The 24,713-nt window shown below is 41.4% G+C and overlaps 1 protein-coding gene across 4 annotated transcripts in view; it reads left to right on the top strand.

The window, feature by feature from the left end:
• Positions 1-5,270: 5,270 nt before the first annotated feature.
• LOC125890558 (uncharacterized) overlaps positions 5,271-24,713 on the top strand; it is a 53,984-nt gene continuing 34,541 nt past the window's right edge. For all 4 annotated transcript variants that reach the window (XM_049579253.1, XM_049579256.1, XM_049579255.1 and 1 more), the window contains exons 1-4: positions 5,271-5,618; positions 16,412-16,504; positions 21,122-21,324; positions 21,780-21,946. In XM_049579253.1, the coding sequence (XP_049435210.1) occupies positions 5,580-5,618; positions 16,412-16,504; positions 21,122-21,324; positions 21,780-21,946 (502 nt within the window). In that variant the 5' untranslated portion in view covers positions 5,271-5,579. The remainder of the gene's footprint in view (positions 5,619-16,411; positions 16,505-21,121; positions 21,325-21,779; positions 21,947-24,713) is intronic.

Genomic DNA, 24,713 nt, shown 5'->3' with positions numbered 1-24,713 from the left:
TTCCCAACTGTGAGTTGGACAGATTCAACATCTACATTTAAAAGTCGCAAAATAATCCCAAACCTGCGAGTAAAATGTGCATTATAAAAAGCACATGTAAAACCCAGACTTGTTGGTGATAAAGAAAAGTTATTTTGGTATTTTTAATTTTCTTAATTAATCTAAGAGGTTTTTAATAGTCATTCAGGCACCGATTAAAAAAAAACCAACACACACACCGATGCCTGTGCAGATGGATTTTGCAGACAGTATGCACTATGTACTTTTCGTCTGGACAATCATTCGTACCTCTCTACTGTTTGCTCCTCATGCTCCTTATTTTTCTCTGTCTCTCTCAACATTACCGTAATTCCTTGTGCATATACACACATGCATACATACACACACACACACACACACACACACACGCAATTTGCAGTTATGAAAGTAACAGGGGAGATTCTATTGCTCAGGTATTTTTTTCCTCTAGTATTATAGGAGAGGACAGTAGGCTGTTGTACAAACACAGAGCTTGCGCAGTTCACAATAGTTCACACATTCTTCCACCGTGAGGTTGAATGTGTGGCTGCTATGGCTGCTTTATGTGACTGTCTATTTGACTGTCTGTGATTTAATTTAGAGGGTCATCAAGGGAGGCTCATGAGGTTTTCCTTTCCGTACCTTTTCTGGCCCACTAACTTGTAAATACAATAGCCTATATCTTTCACATTGCTTGTGTTCTCACTTAATACAGCCCTAACTAGAAGGATTTGTAGCCTGTACTCATAACATGCTCATAGACAGACTAACAGTTCTCACAAGCCAACTACCTGAATTTCACTGAGGTGACCTTCTGTCACACAGCCCTCCCACTGATTACATCCATACCAAGGCCCTCTTATCTTTTGTCAGCCACTAAAGCAAACCTGAAGCAGATTTTCTTCTATAGATTTTCTAAAAATAATGTTTGACTCCACATAGCTGTGAGTCAGGGGTGGATGAGAGGGATGAGAGAAGGAGAGAAGGTGCCCGGGGTATTATAGGGGGTCCTGCGGCAGACTAGGCCTAAGTCAGCCTAACTAGGGGCTGGTACAAGGCAAGCCTGAGCCAGCCCTAACTATAAGCTTTATCAAAGAGGAAAGTCTTAAGTCTAGTCTTAAATGTGGAGACGGTGTCTGCCTCCCGGACCACAACAGGAAGATGATTCCACAGGAGAGGAGCCTGATAGCTGAAGGCTCTGGCTCCGATCTACTTTTGGAGACTTTAGGGACCACGAGTAACCCTGCGTTCTCCGAGCGCAGAGTTCTGGTGGGATAATATGGCACTATGAGCGTTCTAAGATATGACGGAGCTTGACCATTTAGAGCTTTATAAGTTAACAGTAGGATTTTAAATTCAATTCTGGATTTTACAGGGAGCCAGTGCAGAGAAGCTAAAACAGGAGAAATATGATCTCGTTTCTTAGTTCCTGTTAGTACACGTGCTGCTGCATTCTGAATTAGCTGGAGAGTTTTTAAGGACTTACTAGAGCTACCAGATAATAGAGAGTTACAGTAATCCAGCCTTGAGGTAACAAAAGCATGGACCAATTTTTCTGCATCTTTTCGGGTCAGGATAGGCCTAATTTTCACAATATTATGCAGATGAAAAAATGCAGTCCGTGAGGTTTGTTTTAAATGAGAATTAAGAGACAAATCTTGATCAAATGTTACTCCAAGGTTTCTTACGGTAGTGCTAGAGGCCAGAGCAATGCCATCTACAGAAACTATGTCATCAGATAAAGAGTCTCTGAGTTGTTTCAGGCCAAGAACAATAACTTCAGTTTTGTCTGAATTTAACATCAGGAGATTGGTGCTCATCCAGGTTTTTATGTCTTTAAGGCAGTTATGGAGTTTAGTTAATTGATTACTTTCTTCTGGCTTCATCGATAAATACAACTGTGTATCATCCGCATAACAATGGAAATTTATAGAGTGATTTCTAATGATGTTACCTAAAGGAAGCATATATAGAGTAAATAGGATTGGTCCGAACACAGAACCTTGCGGAACTCCAAAACAAACTTTGGTACGTAAGGACAATTCATTATGAACGTGAACAAACTGAAAACGATCAGATAAATAAGATTTAAACCAGCATAGTGCAGAACCTTTTAGGCCAATTAAGTGTTCCAGTCTCTGTAGCAGAATTTGATGGTCATTTGTGTCAAACGCCGAACTAAGAGCTAATAAAACAAGTACAGAGACTAGTCCTTTGTCTGAAGCAATCAGAAGGTCATTTGTAATTTTAACTAGTGCTGTCTCAGTGCTATGATGCACTCTAAATCCTGACTGAAATTCCTCAAATAAATTATTATCATGGAGAAAATCACACAGCTGGTCGGCGACTACTTTCTCAAGGATCTTTGAAAGAAAGGGGAGATTAGATATTGGTCTATAGTTGGCTAACACCTCTGGATCCAGGGTGGACTAGAGTTAAAAATGGCTGCAACTCCCCCTCCTCGGCCGCTGCCTCGAGGAATGTGGGTATTATTATGACTGGGAGGAGTGGATTAACTTAGACTAACATATTCATCTGGACACAGCCAGGTTTTGGTGAGACTGAGTAAATCAATATGATTATCTGAAATTAATTTGTTTACTAACACTGCTTAGTACGATAGAGACCTCATATTTAACAGCCCGCATTTAATTCTCCTATTTTGTTTTTGTGATCATTTTGAGTCTCTCTCTGGGTGGCAATTTGAGTAACATTTTGCAAAGGAAGGCCAGGGGGGGCCCTGGGCCTGTGCTCGGTAGATCCATTCAGTAATCCATCCATGCTGTGAGTTTCATCTCTGCTGTCACAGACTGTCATTGTATTCTTATTAAAGGAGTATCCATTTGATTTAAAGGACTAGTGTGTAGGATTTAGTGGCATCTGGTGGTGAGGTTGCAGACTGCAACCAACTAAAACTCCTCCTGTATGATAAGCGTGTAGGAGCATTACAAAGGATGATGCAGAAACTCCAAAATGTGAATGCCCTTATCTGGAGGCAGCGTTTGGTTTTGTCACCCCGGTCTCAATCCTGCACACCTGATAATGCTGACAGACTGCAACTACACAGTGACCACACTGAGGTCCTCTACTTCCCATCAGCTGTCACTGCAGGCTGTCAGTTGCTGTCAGCTGCTCTCATTCATCAAGATAAGAATCCATACAGGAGCTCACTTCAGATCTCAAAGGAAAACTTTGAACCTTATGTACCTTAAACTCTGTTTTACTGTAACAAGTGACAGTTAACTCTTTATTTTCAGGCTGTTTGGTTTTGTACTTTTAGTATTGTCATCCATAATTGTCCACACACTAGATGAAGAGACGCCTGATATCACCAGCACATTTGCTGTTGCACTTTAACTAAACATCAGCAGCAAAATATCAGGTTTTTGTGACTTACTGTGTGACTCACTACTTTACATCAACACTGAAGAATCACGCAGGAAAAGAAAGAGATAGAGATGTGTAATTAATTAATATCAATTTATTATGTTAGTGTTAAAGGACATGTAGTGTTTTGCATAAGGAGCATGTCTCCCTGTAGCCTTTATTGACACATTATATGCATTCACTCTGTAATGCTAAAAAAAAAACAAAACAGTTCATACATACACACACACACACACACACACACACACACATATATATGAAAGTCATATTGATCATATCTCTGGTGTGACTCTGGTCTGAGAGTACAAAGACCTTTTGGCTGCCCACATTGATAGTGCACTAACACAGCCTCCATTACTTTGAGACCAGAGTATCACTAACTTCACCACAAATGGGAAACCATGATATGATTTAGAGATGCTCATATTTCCTGTTTGAGTAAAAAGAGTCAGGTTACCGCTGATTCCAACAAATGTAGTGCTGAACTAAAAGCCATTGACAGTAACAGTGGAAATAGTACACACTCACTCACACATACATACATACACACACACACACACACACACACACACACACAAATTATACATGCGTGTGTCCGCAGTGGCGGATCTTCCTATAGGCAACATAGGCAAGCACCAAGGGCCCCACCCCAATCCTTAGGGGGTAACAAAATTTATTAAATGTGTCCCAGGCCCCCAGGTGCCCCAAAAGCTCCAGGTTCACCAAATGTCAGTGGGTTGTTAATAATTTAATTTAGGTTTGATTTAGTTTATATGGTTTGCTTTGTGCAATTCCTAAACAAAGTTGTGTGCAGTTTAATTATCACAAACTTAATGACACATGGAAACCTTGGGGCCAGATAGCATTGTTTATTTATTTACCTATATGTAACCAGGAAGTCCCCTTGAGATTGCAAATCTCTTTTAAAAGAGAGACCTGACCGAGGTAGCAGCTAAAAAAACACATTAAAATGCAACAAATACAACATATAATACAAAAATCCACATCATCACATTCTTTATGACGACCTTAACTTCATCAGTGGATATAAATGTTTCTAATTTTAGATCTTTTTGGAGGTTGTTCCATGCCCATGGTACAGAGTAGGAGAATGCAGTTTTCCCCAGATCTGTAAAAACCCGGGGTTCATTAAAAACCACTCAGAGGAGAGTAGCTGGTAACTACCGGAGCTGACACACAGAAGGGTGCAGACGGGTAGGCTGAAAGTTTGCCCAATATTGCTTTATAGATAAAGCAGGATATGACTGTATAATGCAGAGGGTGGGGGTCAGTACGGGCGATAGATAGATAGATAGATAGATAGATAGATAGATAGATAGATAGATAGATAGACTATGTAAAGGGATAAATCCAGTGGCACCCTGACCCAGTGATAAATGTCTTGTCCATTTTAAATATTAAAGTTCCAGGGCTGGCTGGCTTTCTATTATATGTCTATTCTGTGTGTGTGTGTGTGTGTGTGTGTGTGTGTGTGTGGGAGAGATAGCCTCTGTCTTGGTGTGTTCTCTGTTTTCTCTCAGATTAATTAAAGTGCTTCCTGTCACACTCACGGTCCAGAAAGGCATCGCAGTGCACTTTGGTTCTGGCACTGGTTTTCATCACATTGCGGCAAAATGGAAAAAATGTGTGAAAATTGCGGCGCACACCAAAATACAGACATGCATGTGCTGAAACCAACGCTACAGCCGCTAGCAATTAAATTGTGCTGTCCGTGGTGCTGGAGCGCTACTATATAGGCTACATCATTCACCACGATGTGTCATTGGTGGACGCCGAGGCTATGTACGGTATAGGATAGGTGTGTGTGTGTGTGTATGTGGGGGACGGTTGGGGGGGCTCCCTACCGCAGGGAGCGCGGTTGAATCACCGAGCGCGCCACCGTCGGATCTCCTCTTCCTGCCGTCACACCCACTGCTCGGTGTTGTGGGTTCACCCCGTAGAGAAGGGGAGGACCGACGGCACACACAGCAGCAGAGAGTGCTGCAGTGCGAGCGCAGCAGGGGACTCGGAAGCGGAGAGAGAGAGAGAGAGAGAGAGAGAGAGAGAGAGAGAAAACACACACACACATACACATACACACGCATCAGCAGCCTTATTGCCGAAACTTGGTCTATGGAGAGAGCTGCAGCGACGCCGTAGCGACGCAGGCCGACATGGAAGAGTATCTGCGGAGGGTCCAGAGCAGACTCGGGGTGAGTTGAGAGCCTTCAGCGTTATAACACCAGGTTGTGGGTGTAATGAATGAGACCATGACGGAGAGGCTGATGCTGCCGTGCTACAGGCTGCGTTCCTGTTGCTGAAAAAGCGCACGGCAAAAGCCTCTCACGTCCCTTCGGTCCCCCAAGCACCTGTAGATCGACAATATGACAGCACAGGGGAAAAGGAAGGCGTGTTTGGCCCCATACAATAAGCTCGTTGTGTTTACAGGAACATCAGTGTGTGAATTTGAATGAGGAGCTGATCTCTAATGAGGGGGAGGCGTGACATCAACAAGTTTAGCCAGAGGCTGTCCTTCCCTGCTATCTGGTTGCTCTGCAGATACTGACTCATGATTTGCATTTGATCCAGGACTGAATATCTGTTCACACATTAAAAAAAAGCCTCATGCAAATACTAAACAACCTAATTTATATAGACTAAATGACTGTGGAGCCTGTGGGGCACACATATTTGCATATTGTTGGAGATTATATATATGTGGTTCAGTTGTTTTTACATTTCTGCCCTGTGTACAGTCAGTCTGTCAGGGATACCTGCAAGATCTGCACAGACATTCACATCAGGAGAGTCTTTCATGGATGATGCACATGCCTTGAGGCCCTGAGCTATAGGGCCCCTGAGACTGCTCTTTTTATATGTGCTTGTTTAAATGGCATGACCACATTATCAGTTGCAGTGCTCGGCCATGATGGTACCTTTCAGAGGTTCTGAGCCGTGAGGGCATACAGTATATTCTCAAAGAGCATTTGTGATGACTCAGTGTTCCTTTGATATTTGGCACAGCTGCACTTGGGCATTTGTATTTTGGCTGAGTTAGATACCCTTTGTTTTTCATTTGAGGAGTATACAACATGTCCAGGCACCTGTCAATGTCAGGAATTGATCAGGAATAACTCTGTCAGCCACAGAAGAGCATGCACACACTATTGTTCAGTGACTTATTCATAGTAATAGTACTGTTTTTGGTTATTGTGCTGTAATGGTGCTGTTTTTTATGCATAAGAAAGGAGTGGGAGAACACATTCATACATCCACAATCAGATATGAAAAATATTTACACGTGTACATTCACACATGATTTACTTATGTTGTCCTACAGCTGAATCCCAACTTCTTGCAAGTCCTCTATGGGCAATATTGTCCCTCTTCAAAGTTAACAGGGAAAATCCCATCATTAACATTTCCCATAGCTGACAAAACAATCTCACTTTAAAGGTCCAGTGTGTAGGATTTTGGGACATCATTGGCAGAGATGGTATCTAATATTCATAACTATTGTTGCTTAATAATCACCTGAAAATAAGTGTTGTGTTTTTGTTACCTTAGAATGAGTTGCTCATGTCTACATATGGAGTGGGTTCTCTTCCATAGATACCGCCATGTTGTTATCAGTTCTCTGACATATTAGACATTTAAGGGTCTTTGCCCAGTTGTCATAGATGCTCCCTTTTTAGAGTACTTTAAAGGAATAGCCAGGAAATGTGCAGTTTGGTCTTTGACATGCTCAGACAATGTATGATCCTTTGTCTGCTGGAGAAGATAATGTGATATGATCAAAAGCTCTAAGAAAAGCTATTGAATGGACTTTAAGGTGAGAGTGTTTTGTCAGTTTCCATTTCAAAGGTTCAGAAGTGAAGCTCAGTCCTTTAAGAAATACTTCACCTACACAGTGACATTTGTATATCAGTGAATTATGCTGTTACCTTGAATTTGTGAAGAAAACAGCAAACATATTGAGTTATTCATTGACTGAGGATCATATTCAACAACAGCAAAACTATATCAAAACGTCCGTTTACAAACTCTCACACAACTTGTGCAGTGTAATCCAAGTCTCATTTATCCAGTTGTATGTTCAGTGCTTCTCAAACACTTGTCATAGAGTCTGGCTTTGAAGAGAGGATAGATGAGTTTCACTTTTACTTCAGGTTTAAATAGTAATTTTTGTGAAAATGCATGTTTTTGTGAAGCACTGAGCATATAACTGGGTAAATGAGACATAGATTATACTGCACAGGTCATGTGAGAGTTTGTTAATGGATGTTTTGAATAGTTTTGCTGTTGTTAAACATCAGCAGATCAATGTGTTGGCCATTTTCCGTGGAATCATACTTAAAAGTTTTCTTTTAGAATTTAATGTGACACGGCATGATGAACTGATTTACAAATGGTCATTTTGTAGTATGAAGTATTTCTTTCAGGACATCAATTCGGAACTTTGAAATGGCAGTTCTTTGAGCTTTAGATAATGTCACATGATTTTCATCAGCAGACAAAGGTACATACATTGTCTGAGCATGTCAAAGTACTTCCTGGCCAGACGATGGTGATGGTGCTCATGTGTACAAAAGTCAGTAGTGAATAGCAGTGAAATTCACAAATCTCATCACGATATGACATGATATTGATTCTTTAGACAACGATACAATATGCTGACATCACAAAGTCTGCCACGATATGATTTTGATTTAATTCAGGGGCCTGTGAATGATGTTAGATGATATCAGTAAATGTCCTCATTGTCTCTTTCTTGGCTGCTCACCATTGTCTGCCTGGCACTAGGCCGTTAGCACTGCATGAACGTTTGGGAAGGAGGTGCACTTGGATGAAAATGGTGACACAGGCGTGCCATGTAAACTTCAAAATTAGATAAAATATACCTTGAAGGTGACAATAGGTATCAATGTTTTCACATTTTCTTTGCAGCAATGATACTGGATTGTAGAGCTCTGAATTGATATATCGACCCTGCATGATGTAGGCTATTGTTACACCCCTAGTGGCAAATAATAGTAAAACATGCTTTTGAAGTTGGGAAATTCTAAAATAGGACATAATGAACATAAACATGATCAAATTTTTGTTCAGTTAAAGGGACACTAGAGAAAATGTGTTGATATGTGCACCAATATGCTGTTACTACATCTCATAGGCTATATGGTACCCAGGATACAGGCTTGTGTTTGCTTTAATCTCTTTATTAATTATATTTTCAGCCATGCTATAGTATTCAGAATATTCAGTTTATTCATATAAACAGGTGTCTGTCGGCACAATACAAACATGCACATGAACAGCCTGTCTGGAATTAAATTTAAAGAGGATAAGAGCTTTTATCCGGGATGTACTTCACATAAACGAAGGGGAAAGCTGAGGAGAAGAGAAGATCAAAGAAGCAAATCCGCAGATCAGAGCACAGCAGGGTAATTGAGTGATAAGGAGGGCAACTGATGAGTGTCATGGAGGTTGCAGATAAAGTGTAACACATGTCATGATTATCAACCATTTCTCTCCCATGCGCACACACACACATGCACACAAACACTATATCTCCATCTCCCAGTGCTCCATTATAAACTTTGATGAGTGGCTGTTTTGCTGACCACTTTCTGTCATTCTCCCCCTCTATCTCTCTTTACTCTCTGTATGGCCACCGTCCAGGACATCCATACCTCTAATTGGCCCGGCTCTTAGCGCTCACTGAACCTATCTTTCTCTCGCACTCAGTTTTTCTCTGTGTAGCTCCACGGTTCTCCCTCCTTCACTCTCCCATCATTTGGCATAGAGCTGAAGCAATGTGCTGAGTGGACATCCACCATCTGTCCTTCTCAGTCTGCACACTAATACACCCACCCACACACACAAACACCTGAAAATCATTTTTTAGGACCACTTTGATTCTTAGCTTTGTGCTTTGTACCAGAAACTGATAATTCCAAAGTTGAATAGGTAATTTTCAAACCCTTTGTGAGTCGAGGGTGAGCCAACATTTGTCACCACTCATCCCAATAAGTATTTACTCCAACACATAATAGCTGTGACGTAAAACAAATTGCTAGATTAAAGAGGTCCAAATTGCCTTTGCTGTCTTCTAGGCATTTCTACTGTGAAAAGGAAGGTTGGCTACAGGAAGTGCAATCATTTATAAAGCTTTTATAGCACGAGTGAACCAAAAGGAAATAAAGAAAACATGGAAAATCATCACATGGAAAATGTTGATTTGTTCACTGAGCATATTCCACATAAATCGTAGTTTTTTATTAATGTAATACAATTAGTGGTTGGCACAGGGGTGCAGTGGTTAGCGTTGTTGCTTCACAGCAAGAGGGTTCCTTGTTCAAACCCAAGGTGGAGGAGCCCCTCTGTGCGGAGTCTGTGTTCTCCCCATGTCATAGTGTGTTTTCTCCAGGTACTACGGCTTCCTCCCACCATCCAAAGACATACTGGCTAGGTTAACTGGTGACTGTGTGATTGTGAGTATGAATGGTTGTCTGTCTCTTTGTGTCAGCCCTGTGATAGTCTTGCAACTTGTCCAGAATGTACCCCGCCTCTTGCCCAATGTCAGCTGGGATAGGCTCCAGCCCCCCTGTGACCCCCAACAGGATAAGCGGTCACAGAAAATGACTGAATGAATAATACAGTTAGTTGCTTATACATTATGTTTCTGAAAACATTTGAGGTGAGAAATAGGCAATGCAGTAACAAAATCTTGATTCATATTTAATCAGCGCTTCTTAGTTTGACAGTTTGACCGCAGTTAACGAGCTGTGATTGACGTGAATGACAGTTGTGTTCGAGACTTTGTCAACTACTGCTTTAGGTGTACTGTCTGAATCATGTCATTACTACCGTGCACCATAAATCCATTAGTGCCAATTTTTGGTAGCAGAGAGCCCCAAATGCCCTGAAGCTACTCTGCAGCTGGCCCACAATCTGCGGCGATGGTTTCAATGTCTGGTCTATTTTATGTCAGTTGGTTTTATGTTCATATTCAGTAACGTGATTGTGCTCCAAGTGCTGAAACAAGTTGGTGGTATTACCTTTGGTTGCTGAAATGTTTTTTCCGCAGTGTTTACATTTGATTTCTTTCTGTTCAATGTCATCCTCACCAAAGCCACAATGTGTGCAAATGAGGGACGAAACATTTCTCTTTGGAACAAGCTGCTCAAGTTGCTCAGTTGGCTCAGTGTTTGACTTCTCCTCCGTGTTGTCTCCATGTCACAAACTGGACGCAGCGGAATCACATGACTTTACACGCGGCAGTACGTTGTTAAGGGGACAGTACATGAACACACACAGTTAGGAAAGTATAAAAAGAATTTAGAAAATTAAAAAAAAATCACTGACATGGGCAAGATTATGTCGATTAGAGGTTCTGATGTCGGTTCCGATTAATTTTTGATTAATTGGCCAGCCCTACATATTTGTCAGGTGTATGCAAACAGAGAGCGAGAGAGATGAGGAGACACAAACACAAGCAGACAGACAAACAGAGACAAAAGATTAGCTCTATGTGTGATTACAAAAGAGTGAAGAAGCAGAATTGCATGTTGACTGGTGCAGAGTACAGAGAGAAAGAGACAATTTCACCCCTGCAGCCTGTTCAAAAAATTACATTTTTGTTATTACAGAAAGAGTTAAGTACCAAAAAAAAGTACCACTGGGTACCAGTACCCAGTTCCAAGTACTGGTACCAGTATTGGTTCAAATGTTACCAGTACCCAACTCTGGTTGACACAAGCTGTGTCTCAATTTAGGGGCTGCAGCTTTCGAAGGCTGCATCTAGACCGGTTGCATCACATCAGGGTGACCAAGGCCGTCCCATTTTGAAGGCTCCTTCAAATGCGGCAGAGAGATGCAGCCTTCTTTCCCAGAATTTGAAGGATGCAGTGGTTGAATCCTTTATGGCCGAGCCTATCCCAAGATGCATTGTGCGCTGGTGACGATTATATATTAAGTTAACTAACAGTTGTTAACTAGCTAACAGTTAACTGTTGTGAACATTACTATAAGATAAAAGCACACAGCTTAAACAATCTTAATTTAATAAGTTGACCTGAAAACGGTCCATCAGCTGGAAATATATCAAACGGTGGTGTCTCCAGCGGAGAATCATCTCCTCAAGTATTAAATAAAATATATATATATATATATAAAATAACAATCTCTGGGTCCATGATTTAGGGCTAACTAACTTACTAGCTTACTCCTTCTTTCGTCAAGTGCAGCTGGTTGCTAGGTAACAGGAGTGTCAACGGGTCAGGGCGAGAACAACTGGTGATGCAACCAGGAAATCCTCTGCAGACCAGACCGTCCCATTTCAGAGACTGTTCGGCTTGGCTGATAGGATCTTGTCACATGGCCGACGTTGACCGAGAAGGTCACGTCCTTCAAAGGCTGAAGCCCCTGAATTGAGACGCAGCTAATGTCACTATACAGCATTGCCTCTCATTCTGGGGTCCTTGTGTGTGTGTTTTATACTCAGCCTGTTTTAACAGTGTCTCATCTGGGTGCTTCATTTTCGTGTCCAGGAACATGCATTCTGATGAAATTGAAACTCCCGTATGATTAGCTGACATGTGTGCATTTACTTTGTTTGAATCGAATGCGCCTGGTGGGACAGGCTCCAGAAATAAAAACATTTACTGTTTCAGAGTACATTCAAAGGTTGTATTTAACTGCCCCACTGCTTTTATGCAAGGAGCAATTACTGTAAGCGAGTAAATCTCCTCATCTCGGAGTGATATTTGGCGGAAAATACAAACTAAGGCAGCAGGGCATCCAGAGGAGATTCATAATATACTCCAAAGCTGGTTTGCAATGACCAAACGCAGAGGAGAGGAGAGGAGAGGAGAGGAGAGGAGAGGAGAGGAGAGGCTGAATGTGGTGAGACTGGGAGATAGAGCTCAGAGGGAGAGCACTCAGATTGAAGGATATATCAGATGGCCGATGCATGCTCGCGCGCGCACACACACACACACACACACACACACACACACAGGCATGCACACACCTATGTTCTCCCGCTGCAGCAGAACAGACACTGAGTGGCCTTTTCTCCTGCTAATGCATCGCTTCCTTTCTCTGGCTATCTAGTATTGATTCATTCTCCTTCTCTCTCCCTCCGATGAAGGACCTGGCTGCAGACCTCCTCCCTCCTCTCCTTCTCTCTCACACACACCTTCTCCTCTTTCCTCTTCATAGTGTTCTTTCTCCCACCCTTTCCACTTCTTTGCCTCTCTCATCTTCACTCCCTCTTATCTAATTTCTTCCTCCGTCTTTCCCTTTCTTCTCCCTATCACAGTTTTTCACCTGTCTGTCCCCCATGTCTTTCCTGTTCCCCTTCCCCCCACCTCCTCTACATGTTTGACTTATCAATCTGCTGCCCACACTCCCTGTATTTCAGCCCCCTTTTTCATAAGCTCATTGCCCTCCTTCCTCTCTCATTCTGAGTGTAATCAACGGCCCCTAACCTCCCTCCTCCTCCCCTGCCTCTCTGTGCTTTGGTCTCTCATTTCTTCTCCCCTCATTTCTTTTATCCAATGGGCCCTTTGAACAGAAACAAGACACCAACTCTATTTCCTATGCATTATTACCAGTACTTTATTGGTGTATCCCCAGCATTAAACACCATTAAATCACCAGACTCCATTATATATTTGACAGGTCAACAAATGTGCGAAGCATTAGCTCAGCATCCAGGGTGATATTTGAGAAAGCATTACTCTATTGAATAAAAGTTAAAAAATTATTACAGTCTGTGGGGCTCAAAAAAACATGCTTTGAATGTTTTAACCTATTAACTACACATTAACACCGCTGCTGAGCATTTTCCAATGCACACCAAGGCAGCCACCGACTTCCATTAATTGTGTCAATAGTTAATCCATCACAGATAACATTGCATCGTCTTTGTTTTAAGATGTAAAGCATCTTGTGGAACTGGCTTGGAACTCAAACACAATGCATCTTCATTCAATAACGTCTAGCCAGCAGATTGTCCACAAGAGAAGGCTGTTCAGTCAGCGGCTATTCAACTGCACATGTAGACAGGGAAGTTATATATCAGCAGGCTAGACCATTCCTTAATAGAGTGCTCCAGGAATGAGTCCTTAAACCCAGAAGTGAGTTAGCATTTTAGCCCTCCCAGTTCCCTCGTCTCAAAGGCAATGGTTGTTTTTTTTTTTTTTTTTAATGTATTTTTGGTTAGATGCCTGAAATAAGGTCTGTGGTTAACACAAGCTCAAGAGACTTGTACGTGTTCTAAGACATAAAATACATCAGTTAATACCCCAATCATGAATTTTAATGCTTTTATGTCTTTGAAAAGGCATTTGCTAACAAGTGGCTAAATGAGGCTACAGAACATCATCCACCTCATTGTGGTGGGGATGTTGTCGTGACAGTGGTGTAGTTTGTTTATAGTTTAGTTTTTTATTTCTGCGATTGCATTTAGGCTTCAAAAATCATGAACGTGCTGTTTATTTGTGAAGATAATCTTGCCCCTTTGTGATGGTTTGACAAGCTGTCAGAGTAAGCAGGGAGCCCACACTGTAACCAACTGGACTCCCTGAAGAAACATTATAATATTTTTGGTGATTCCAGAGAGAAGCAGACAGAGGGGTCTACAGTCTGTGTTTGAAGGATATATCCAGGATGTCAAACTGACTCAGCAGCAACAACAGGTTAAAAAGACAAAGATAGTTAGAAGCTAAAGCCGAACTATAGGCTACAGATCACAGTGTAAAAGTGAACCACCACATCACTGCTGATCGCCACACAAGACAATGAATATAAAGGGAAACTTTGCTGATATCGAACCAGTTGTGTGGCATCACAGTGTGTGCAGATGCAGGTGTTCCCGTGCCACTACCAGCACCTGGACCTTCACCGCCAGAGGTCAAGCAACTTTCATCTGCGCACAATGCGATGACACACAGCTGGTTGAAAATCAGCAAAGTTTCCCTGCTTCCCTTCACTGGTTCCTGTACAGCAGGGTCGGCCTTTGTTTCACTGTTATAATCATTAAAAAGCAAAAGCAGCATGTGTATACATTCAGTAGGCTATATCTTCAGTAGCTAGCTAGCTAACCCTACACTTTTCAGGGTTTGATTTTGGTTTTGGAACAGGGCAGAAACGTATATCTTTTTCCAACCTCTCCAGGTAACAAGTATCATTAATACACAACGTGCCCCAGGCACAACATTTAGCTCCAAATCCACAAAACCAGCCTGAACATGAAGGAAATCTGAAACAATTGCATTAGAGTCAATGGAGCACATCTGTGTTGTTGTCAGACCCTGGTCTAAACTGGCCTGATGCTCCACTATGATTGGCCAGTCTCGGGGGCAGGGGGGACTTAGCAAAAGATCAATTCTTAAAGTACCATAAACGTTTGTTTGCCACAGAGCTTATTTTCTGCAATAATCCAAAAAGCAGTTTTTTCCAACCTTTTTCTCTTTTGACCCCTGAAAATAAAGCTGTGTCATTGTCTAACTCCTCATCATGTGTTACAAAGTAAAATAATTGATTATGAAAATTAACCCTGAAAAATAATTTGGTGCAAAAAAGCCATATTTTTTTTTGCCTCCCAAAACTGTTTACTCATGACCCCTCAGATTTATCTTGTGGTCCCACTGGGGGACCCAACCACCATGTTGAGAACCACTGCTTTAAGGTATGACCAGGTCAGACAAACTCTCCTGCAGTTCTATCTAAATAGGTTGTAGTGAGGTACAATTTTCCAGCAATTTGCATGAAAAAAATCTGAAATAAAATTAACCTCTTTGGTGATCTCTCAGATTTATCTTGTGATCCCCTAGGGAGTCCTGACCCCCAGCTTGGGAACACTGGCTTAAGAGGATACACAACTGAGTCTGGGACCATAGGTTTGCCAGTTTGGGCTACCTGCAAGAATCTAGCCAGGAAATTGTCAAGGCTCCCTGACAATCTTTGTTTTTGTAAAACTGCTTCTTCCCCTCCACTGCTCCTCTCCCATCAGAGCATCCTACAAGCCCATTAAGATGAGCTGCAGATAGACGGGATATTCATTGTATCCACATTTTGCATCTTGATTAATGGTGCAGGCTGCAGGGCAGGCTTGTACTTGTGGTGAGTCAGCTTATCTGTTTTAGATAAAACATTTCATATTGACACAGAACACCCAGTGCAGGATGGGGAGGGCTGAGCAAGATTTTGATCCCAATTACCAAAAATGACTGCACTGCCTCCTTTTAATTTAGTGGGTGTAATGAATGACGATGCATGTCATTAGAGTCTGATTCAGATTCATTCTGATTCAAATTTCTCTTATAATGTTTGCCAGATGTTGAACATCCTGACCTTTTGATGTGTTCTGCCGTGTAGCACTATGGAAACACCTGTATTTAAATACCAATGCTGCCATACTGAAGTCTAATATCAAGAGTCTGAGTCAATAAATGAAGGGAGAAACTTAATTTTCTGCCTTTTTCACCCAGAGATGAATGTTTAATCTCAGTAATGGAGCTGTCATTAATGTCCACTTAACCTAAATGAGGAGGGTTTGTCTGCATTGTTAAGTAAAATTAATGGGACTCGTCACTTCTTTGATACAGCGTGTTACTCTGAGTTAGCAGTGATAAAGTTTCTCTCGCCAACAAAGACCTTTGCTTTGCTGTTACATTGCCTGTGAGGGGTGCATATTGTATATTATTCTCTTTCATGTACAAGCTGAACCTTGCAGCACCATTTCATTATTAATGCGTACTGTTGGTTTCGAGATGCAGCAGTCATCTAACACAGTCATGCTGGTTCACGGAGTTTCAAGTGATACAGTTACATCAGCTATCAAATCAAACAGTGATGTACAGTACTGCCACCTGCTTTCTTTGTTGGATGCTGGAAAACAAAGAGATTAAGTATCACTGAATGATGTGTTGTCAAGCATGTTTAGAGATAAGGAAGCCAACAATAACCATGTATGTTTGTGTGTATCTGTTTCCAGGCAGATGACCCCATCCATGCTGTTTTAGGCGGACCAGAGCCAGATGTTGACACTGTGGCTGCAACACTGTGCATAGCACTGCATCTCAGCCAGGTAACATTAATTCTGCCTGTTTGTGTGCATGTTTTCTACCTAAAAACATGTGACAACCAAGCTTTTTCCAGTGGTTTAGATTTACATATAGGTACTAATCTACAAGGTCCAAAGGCATGGAGCGACCCACAAAATTTGCTTGTAATAATAATTTTAAAATCATTATCACACTAAATTGTGAAATTTTCATTCTGTGGAGTCTGGAGGAAAAAATAACACAGAAATACGTTTCTATGTATTGAATTCTGTCTGTGAGGGGCATTGAGATTTATCGTCGGCAGGGATGATTTAACTGTTATGGTATGGTATCCAGTTCAGGAGAGGACCCAAATGCAGATTCAACAGGCAGATTTAAGTTTTCAACAAAAGGTGAGCTTTAATGTAGCTGATGAAGGACTTCCAAATAAAGGCAGGCAACTAAAAAAAACATCTGGGAGCAGGACAAAAATCCAAACTAAAACCAACCAGGAAAAGACATGAAGACCAGGGATGGATGCATGAAGATGGCAGGAATGATGAACACAGAAGGAACACAGACAAACTGACAAAGGACAAAGGGAAACACACAGGTATATATACACAGAAGACTAATCACAAGGATGAGACACAGCTGGAGAAGGAAGACATAGGCAAAGGAGGGAAACAGGGATTGGCTGACAACAGGGTGGAGCAGACAAGACTAATACAAAACAGGTGTGAAGGGAAGACTCAGGGACCGGGCGAGACTTAACGAGACAGGTGTGGCAGAAAACAGGTGGGAAAACAAAGATGGGAAGTAAAACCAGACATGGCACACAAGGAGAGAATCTACAAAATAAAACAGGATGTAGATTAAATATGAGCTAAACAACATCAAATAAGGAACAAACACAAACAGAAAACTCAGAGACAAAGTCCACAAGATAACAGAATATGAAACCAAAACCCAGGATCATGACATTAACATCAAGCCTAGAGAGTAAATCATACCTTTTTTTTTTTTTTTTTTTAACCGTTGCAGCTTTTGTTTCAAACACGATTGGCATTCATTTACCTAAAATTTGTGTCTTCATTAAAAGATTCAGGTCCTTTAAGGTACAAATTAGGATATAGTCACCTGTGAACTTGTATATCTTCTTCTAACCGCTTCATCCTCTTGAGGGTCGCGGGGGGGCTGGAGCCTATCCCAGCTACATCGGGCGAGAGGCAGGGTACACCCTGGACAGGTCGCCAGACTATCGCAGGGCTGACACATAGAGACAAACAACCATTCACGCTCACATTCACACCTACGGACAATTTAGAGTCACCAATTAACCTAGTCCCCAATCTGCATGTCTTTGGACTGTGGGAGGAAGCCGGAGTGCCCGGAGAGAACCCACGCTGACACGGGGAGAACATGCAAACTCCTGAACTTGTATATATTAAGGGGTTTTACACTTAAAACATACATTCATTCATTTTTAATTTAGGTTGTAAAGTTTTACATTTTAAGGGGTTGTTATCCATTAAAATGTAACAATTTTGACTGAACGTATGCAGATGATCCAATAAAAAGTCTTAATAAGGAAGACATACTATAATAGGCAGGTGAGGGTCACATGATCAGCTCCTCTATTACCTGCAGAGTCATTTGAACAGCCTGCCAAAGAAGAAAACACAACAGAACAAAAGCATGAAAAAGTCATTTGAACAATTGGCCATCAAGCTAGCTCGACCACCTGTGCTCACATGTTCTGTTTCCTCCTTTTTGGACAATGTTGTAACTTTGCAAGTTGAAATCGAAGTGAAATCTTGACAATCAGCTCTCATTTCTGGTTTAAAACCATACAGTTATACAATACTCATTCAGTAAAAATGATTAAAAATACACAGCTGCTAGTTATAGGCTGAATAAAGATGTTTTGAGTTGTCATTTAAAACCGTCCATCTAATTCATCTCTGTGAGCGTCACCTCACATTTGAGATTCCTGAGAGCTCAGTTGGTAGAGAAACTGCTCCACTGTCTAAAGTTAGTATTTTTAAACCCTCTTGTACAATTTATCAATTCAGTAAATTCATTAAAAATAATAGGAAGGGGTAATAGGAGGGATAGGTTTGGTTCAACTTAAAAGAAAAGACTTTAAATGGAGAAGATAATCAATTCAAACCCTTTTAGAGATACATTTATTTATCCATTAAATAGCTAAAATCTTCAGAGTCTCCACAAATGTGGAGCAACCCCCTAAATTTGCACCTTAATTGAAATATTAATGTCACCTTACAATCCAGAGAGCTGCTGCTCCACAGTCTGAAGATTGTGAGTACAAATCTCTCCTGTGCTGTTTGAGCATGCTGTTTTATAAGCCGGACTTTCACAATATATTTTAATTCTTTCCAGCTGTGAGCAGCTCCTCCATTTCCTTTGTGCATCCCACTGTGGGAGAACAGTGTCACACTCAGATGGCACACTCAGAAATTGACCATATTTAGTATGCATACTGGTTTAGCGTACTTCTATGGCTATCAAGTTAGAAAACAAGTCTGTACTTACTCATTATTGTTTGATTTGTGTTCATGTTTCATGGACAGTGGTAGCCACTGCAATCTATTTTTCTTGTTTCGGAGTACTGCACTATTTCCCAAAACTTCATCCATCAGAGTACCAATCACTTGAAAACTGGGAACTCTGTTATGGCTTTATCTGGCTGCTTGCCCAGTGAACCACTAACATAAAAAGCAGCTGGCATTCAGTGCAAGCTAAAGTGCTGCTTTGGCAACTGTATCCTATGCTAAACAGCAGTGTGGTAAATCCCCTTGCATCACTCATTTATCTAACAAATGCACCAAAAAGGTTCAAACATGGTGCACCATGAAAATGCCTCTCAGGTCACTGTAGAGATTGATCTGTTCTACTCACCTGCAAGTTTGATCCACTTCCCCTTTTAAACAAGGGCTGTACTCAGCATCATCTTAGTCTACTGGATTTGGCTGTTCAATGCAAATACTCAACTTCGTTCCTTTTTTTCCATATAGAGTTTGAGAGTTTATTCAGGGTTCAGCAGGACATTCAGGGTGACAGCTGCATTCATATAAACAAGCCCAGTTAGCCCTCTGAGCTAATGCATGCTAATTACACCACTGAAGGATCGGAAATGTGCAGCATCATTTTTTCTGACACTAGATATCAAATAAAAGCCAGAGCCTGTATCGTATTAAGTTGTTGTGAGCCGTCAATTCACCACTTCTAAGAAGAAGGCAGAGGATAACGTTATTTCAGAGTTTGACTGGGCAAAGCCTCTCTTCCTCTGGGCAGCTGCCTCCATCTTACTTATACTCACCATAGGTCTGGGTCTGCAGCTGCCTGTACCAGAGAGCAGTGTGAAAGCCAGGAAGAGCTCACTCTGCAGGGATGAAAAGGTCCCCAGAAGAACAATGAATACTGATTGACAAAGGAAGAAAAAAACCTCCCCAACTGCTGGACTTGAAGAACCTCAGTCGTCTGAGGGGTCTCTGACTGGTGATTCGAATCTTTGACTTTCGGAAGGCAGCCCTGCTGTATATGTGTATAAATATGCTGTCATTATAGTGGTAAAACTTTGTTTAAGTATTCAAGAATTTCAAGCATATATCGCAAAGATGTAATCATCAGAACATTATTCAATTAATGTGGACTAATAATAAGGTAAAGTAAGGATTAGGTAAATTCGAGATACAGACAGTAGTCATTGAGTACAACAAAACAGACAATACAATACAAACACACATAATCCAAAATCACACACTATCAGGGGTAAATCATGGACAATTGGTGGTCACTGCCAGTAAAGATAAGTGATAGCAGACGGGACAAAGGACGATCTGTAACGCTTAGTGTTACATTCAAGGAGGCAAAACCTCCGTCCCGATGCATCTGAAACTCAACATGAAAGGAATGTTGAGAGTCTGAGACAACAGACTGAGCTTTAGAGGTGACCCTTTCTGTACAGATGCTGTAGGTTATTAAAAGTAACACCAGTGATCTTACAGCACAACTTCACCACTTTCTCCAACTTGTTCTTGTTTTTAAGGCTCAGAGTACCAAACCAACAGATGACGTTAAAAGAAAGAACAGACTCGATAGAAGCAGAACAGAACATATTCATAGTAGTCCTATCTACACTGAAACGCCTCAGCTTCCTTAAAAAGAATTGGCGCTGGTTTGCCTTCTTACAGATGCTGTCAGTGTTCTCATCAAAGGTCAGCTTGTCATCTAAGACAGTGCCCCAGTACTGCTGCCACCGACTCCCCCTTGATCACAAAGTACCTCCTCCGAAAATCATTAAATATCTCATTGGTCTTGAACACATTAATGTTGAGTAAAGGCACACCAATTGTCACACCAACTAACAAATTCGTCCAGTACCGGGCCATGATCGTGTTCTGATCCATGAAGACGGCCTGCAATAACAGAGTCATCAGCGTGGAGGAGGAGACAAATCTTGATGCGTGAAGAAATAATGACAAATTTCTCTGATTTGAGTACTCTTTGGTGCACTTGTATGTACAAGAATCTAATAAAATACTAATTTATGTTAAAAACCTTAATCAAATAAAACCAACTTATTGCTTAACTTTGTGGGAAAATCTGATTCTGGCTTGATTTACTGTGTGCTCCAGAAGGAAGCTTCAGGTGGAGTGTGTGTGCCGGTGCTCTGCCGCCGGCGATGTGACGCTGAGTTGCCCGGGGAGACGGTGAGGTATCTGCGGAGGGTAAAAATTTGCGAGAGCTTGCTGCTTTGGAGAGACGATGTAGACCTTGTGAAGCTTCATCACACTGGAAAACTCTCCCTCACACTGCTGAGAGATGGACTGCTCGACAGGTAAACACGCTCACATATGCAAATCATGTCAAAGCACACGTAACTCGATAACTTCAGCTAATGTTTAACTGCTTTATAGATGAGACACCAGGGAAGTAATTAAAATCTTACCTGAAAGGGGGTTCAGTGAATTTAAGAAGATTTTTGTTTCAATGGACCAACGCTGATTAATGTGTGTACAGGTGTAGTGAAACACACACACACACACACACACACACACACACACACTTGCAGACCACAAACATATTCGGACACAGTGGGCTCTGGCTCAGAAGACTGTATTTGTTGATGCAAAAATGAGATTGTGAATATGTTTGGGTGTGTATTTCAGGCCTGTGTGTGTTCATCACTCATGACCCAAAGGGGAGTTGTATTTATGCAAATGCCTCACAATCATCGCTCCTTCCCCTGCGGCCATCCACATCTCCTTCACCCCCCTCTTCTCACTCTCTTAGCTCTGAGTACCACACCTTGGAGTCCAGCATCCTGCGAGTGGTCCATCACGACGGGCAGCAGGAAACAGCGGATGATGGGGCATCGTCCGCGGTGACGACAGTCGCCGGGGAGATTCTTCAAGAGGCAGCAGAGCACATCGGAGCAGCGCTGGGGGAGACTCTCGGAGGTGAGGGAGGCGCAGGCGCCCCCCAGGGGGAGTAATGGGGCGATGAAGGAGGACACACACAAATCCCCTGACATGACTCGCTTAACACCCACCAGGAGAGATGGAGAAAGAGAGAGATGAGGGGTGGTGAGTGTGAGTAAGGAAGAGTGCCGAAGACACACAAAGTCCTGTATTGTGACTCTTTTTTTTAATGAAGTTAGTTTAGTCTGTTGAGTTGTTTCTGTTTCGTCATGTAGCCGTATTTTTAAAAAGTAAAAGGTTGTTTAAAGAAATTATGGAGGAATCACTTAATGTTTAAAATGAATAAAAGGTGAGTAAATAATAGAGATAACAAGAAGTAGGGAGGGCCAGAGGATAAAAATGTGTGTCTATGTCAGGAGTGTCTCAAGTGGGCCAAACCAGTAAAACCATTGTGTCATAAACTTTAAATAACAGCAACTCCAATCCTAAAATGTCTTAAGAAACCAAGTGCAATTTCAATGATATGTCTCAGTTTTTCCACATCCAGTCAGTCTACTACTCGCTGTCATTACATGTGCATTTTTCCATACATTTCCAGACTTGTGTAGTAATGCTGACATCACCATACCAAGCTAAAGTGGAAGCTATTGAAGAAGCAGGTTTGGTTAGCCCCTGTCTTATAAACCATTTACAAATCAAAAGTTTAACCAGTGCCTTGGCAACTGATATTGTTTTAAGATCAAAGTCTGATACATATACTTTTGTACTGAAGCTGCTGATTGACAATATTTTGCATAATACATGGATGCAAAAGCTCCATCTACAGAATTTCTGTCCAAAGTGAATTATTTGTTCCATCATTGTCGTAGTTTTGCTGCTAACGCAAACAAGGATTTTGTTATTTGCTTCAAATTAACAATAAATAAATAAAAAGAAAAAAGAAAAGGAAAAAAGGGGAGTCACAAAAGCACCTCTGCTTTACGTTTTGCATTCGCCTGATTGAAGGCTTTATGTTGTAAACAATGGATTATGGCAAGGGAAAGTGACGCTCCTTGTACTCAAAGTAAACCCAGTATTTAATGGCCCCTAGTAGCATACTTTTTGAAGGTAAAATGTTTTATTTTAAACTTTTCATGCATAAATTGATGCCTTTGCCAAGGCTAAAATGGGGTGGCTGTGGCTTAGGAGGTAGAGCTAGTTGTCCACCCATTGGAAGATGGGCGGGTCGATCCGCAGCTCTTCCAGTCCGCATGTCGAGGTACCCTTGGGCAAGATACTGAACCTCAAATTGCTCACACTGGCTGTTCCACTGATGTGTGAATGCATGTGAATGGTTATTGAGTAGCAGGTGGCAACTTGTATGGTCGCCTCAACCACCAGTGTGTGAATGTGAGTGGTCAGAAGACTATAGAAGTGCAGTCCATTTAAAATCAATGGCCAAATTGCAGCATTTATTAAAAAAAATTAAAAATTCCAAGCAGGACTGTCCCTGGTCCCCCCCAGGTCACATTGATGTGCACCAACACTCTACGCACATAAAGTTAAATCACAAAAGATTTTCTCATCAGCACCCATGTGTTCAGTATTTTTAAATATGACCACAATAAGTATTTATTATTTTTTTAGAGAACCATATTCTGGTGAGGGTGGCAAAGCCTCTGAAGCAGCATTTAAGATGAGGTGGGCTATTCACTGTTTGATTTGCTTCTGAAACCTGACACCTCTTAGCCTTCACAAGTGCAGCAATATGAGGTGTGCAAAGTCATCCAGTGGGTCAGATTGGATTCTTTAAGGGGCCGGTTCTGGCCTGCAGGATGTTATGTTTGACACCTGTGATTTATGTGTGTACTGTATGAATGAAAGTCTTACTACAGAATATGTGTATCTGTGTTGGCTTGGGAACAATAATATTAATGAGTAATACACATCTTATACTAAATGTTTACTACATCGTAACAATTAAACTACATCAGTGGAACTCTACTTAGGGAGGCTTTTAAATTCTTGCATGATCAAACAAGAGATAAAACAGAGAAGGAGTAGTACATCTGCAGTGTGTGTGTGTGTGTGTGTGTGTGTTTAAATCAGTTACAGCCTGCCAAAACAGGTGCCCAAGTTGTCAATGCTAAGCAGCTGTGTAAAGGTCGGACAGGAGACATGACTGATCCCTGTTCAATAACGCTCTGCTGCTTTTCTTCTCTGCCGTCTCTCACCGTGATTTACAGAAAGACGAACAGACAGAGAATGGCCCGATAGAGGTAAAGTGAATTAAGGTGGATGGAGGTAGAGGAAAAGTTAAGTCAAGAGACACAGACAGAAGAAGAGAGATGATTAGAGCAGCAGAGTGATGTACTGTGTGTAGTTAGGGTCTCGTATTTCTTCGTAAAAGCTCTTTGGACATTTACATTCTCAGGTTCATTGATTCCTAAAGAGGCCAGTAGCTCAGCTCAGTGAGCCTCATAAACTCTGTCTGAGGAAAAATGTTACCAGAGGACATACTGAATTTTTATAGGTTTATATACTGAACTGGGCATTAGTTATTTATGGCTATTTTACATGTTTTAATACACAGTAAACTTGCTACAGCTGTACTGTACATTATGTACAAACTGCATATTTTTTTTGAGTTGTCTTGCTTAAAATGAGACCAGTGGGAAATATTCAACCATGAATATCAGAAAATCTTAAATATTTGAACCAAAAAAAGCTTGAATGATCATATAATCACAAATTATGCTGTTGCCATTCATTGAATATTAATGATTTAGTAATTTTGGTGCGTCAGATACGGCAGTGTGTACATACA

This window comes from Epinephelus fuscoguttatus, linkage group LG6 (assembly GCF_011397635.1).
Source record: "Epinephelus fuscoguttatus linkage group LG6, E.fuscoguttatus.final_Chr_v1".
Taxonomy (NCBI): domain Eukaryota; kingdom Metazoa; phylum Chordata; class Actinopteri; order Perciformes; family Serranidae; genus Epinephelus; species Epinephelus fuscoguttatus.
Note: the sequence above shows the minus strand (reverse complement) of the source record. Positions and strands in the feature narration are given on the sequence as shown.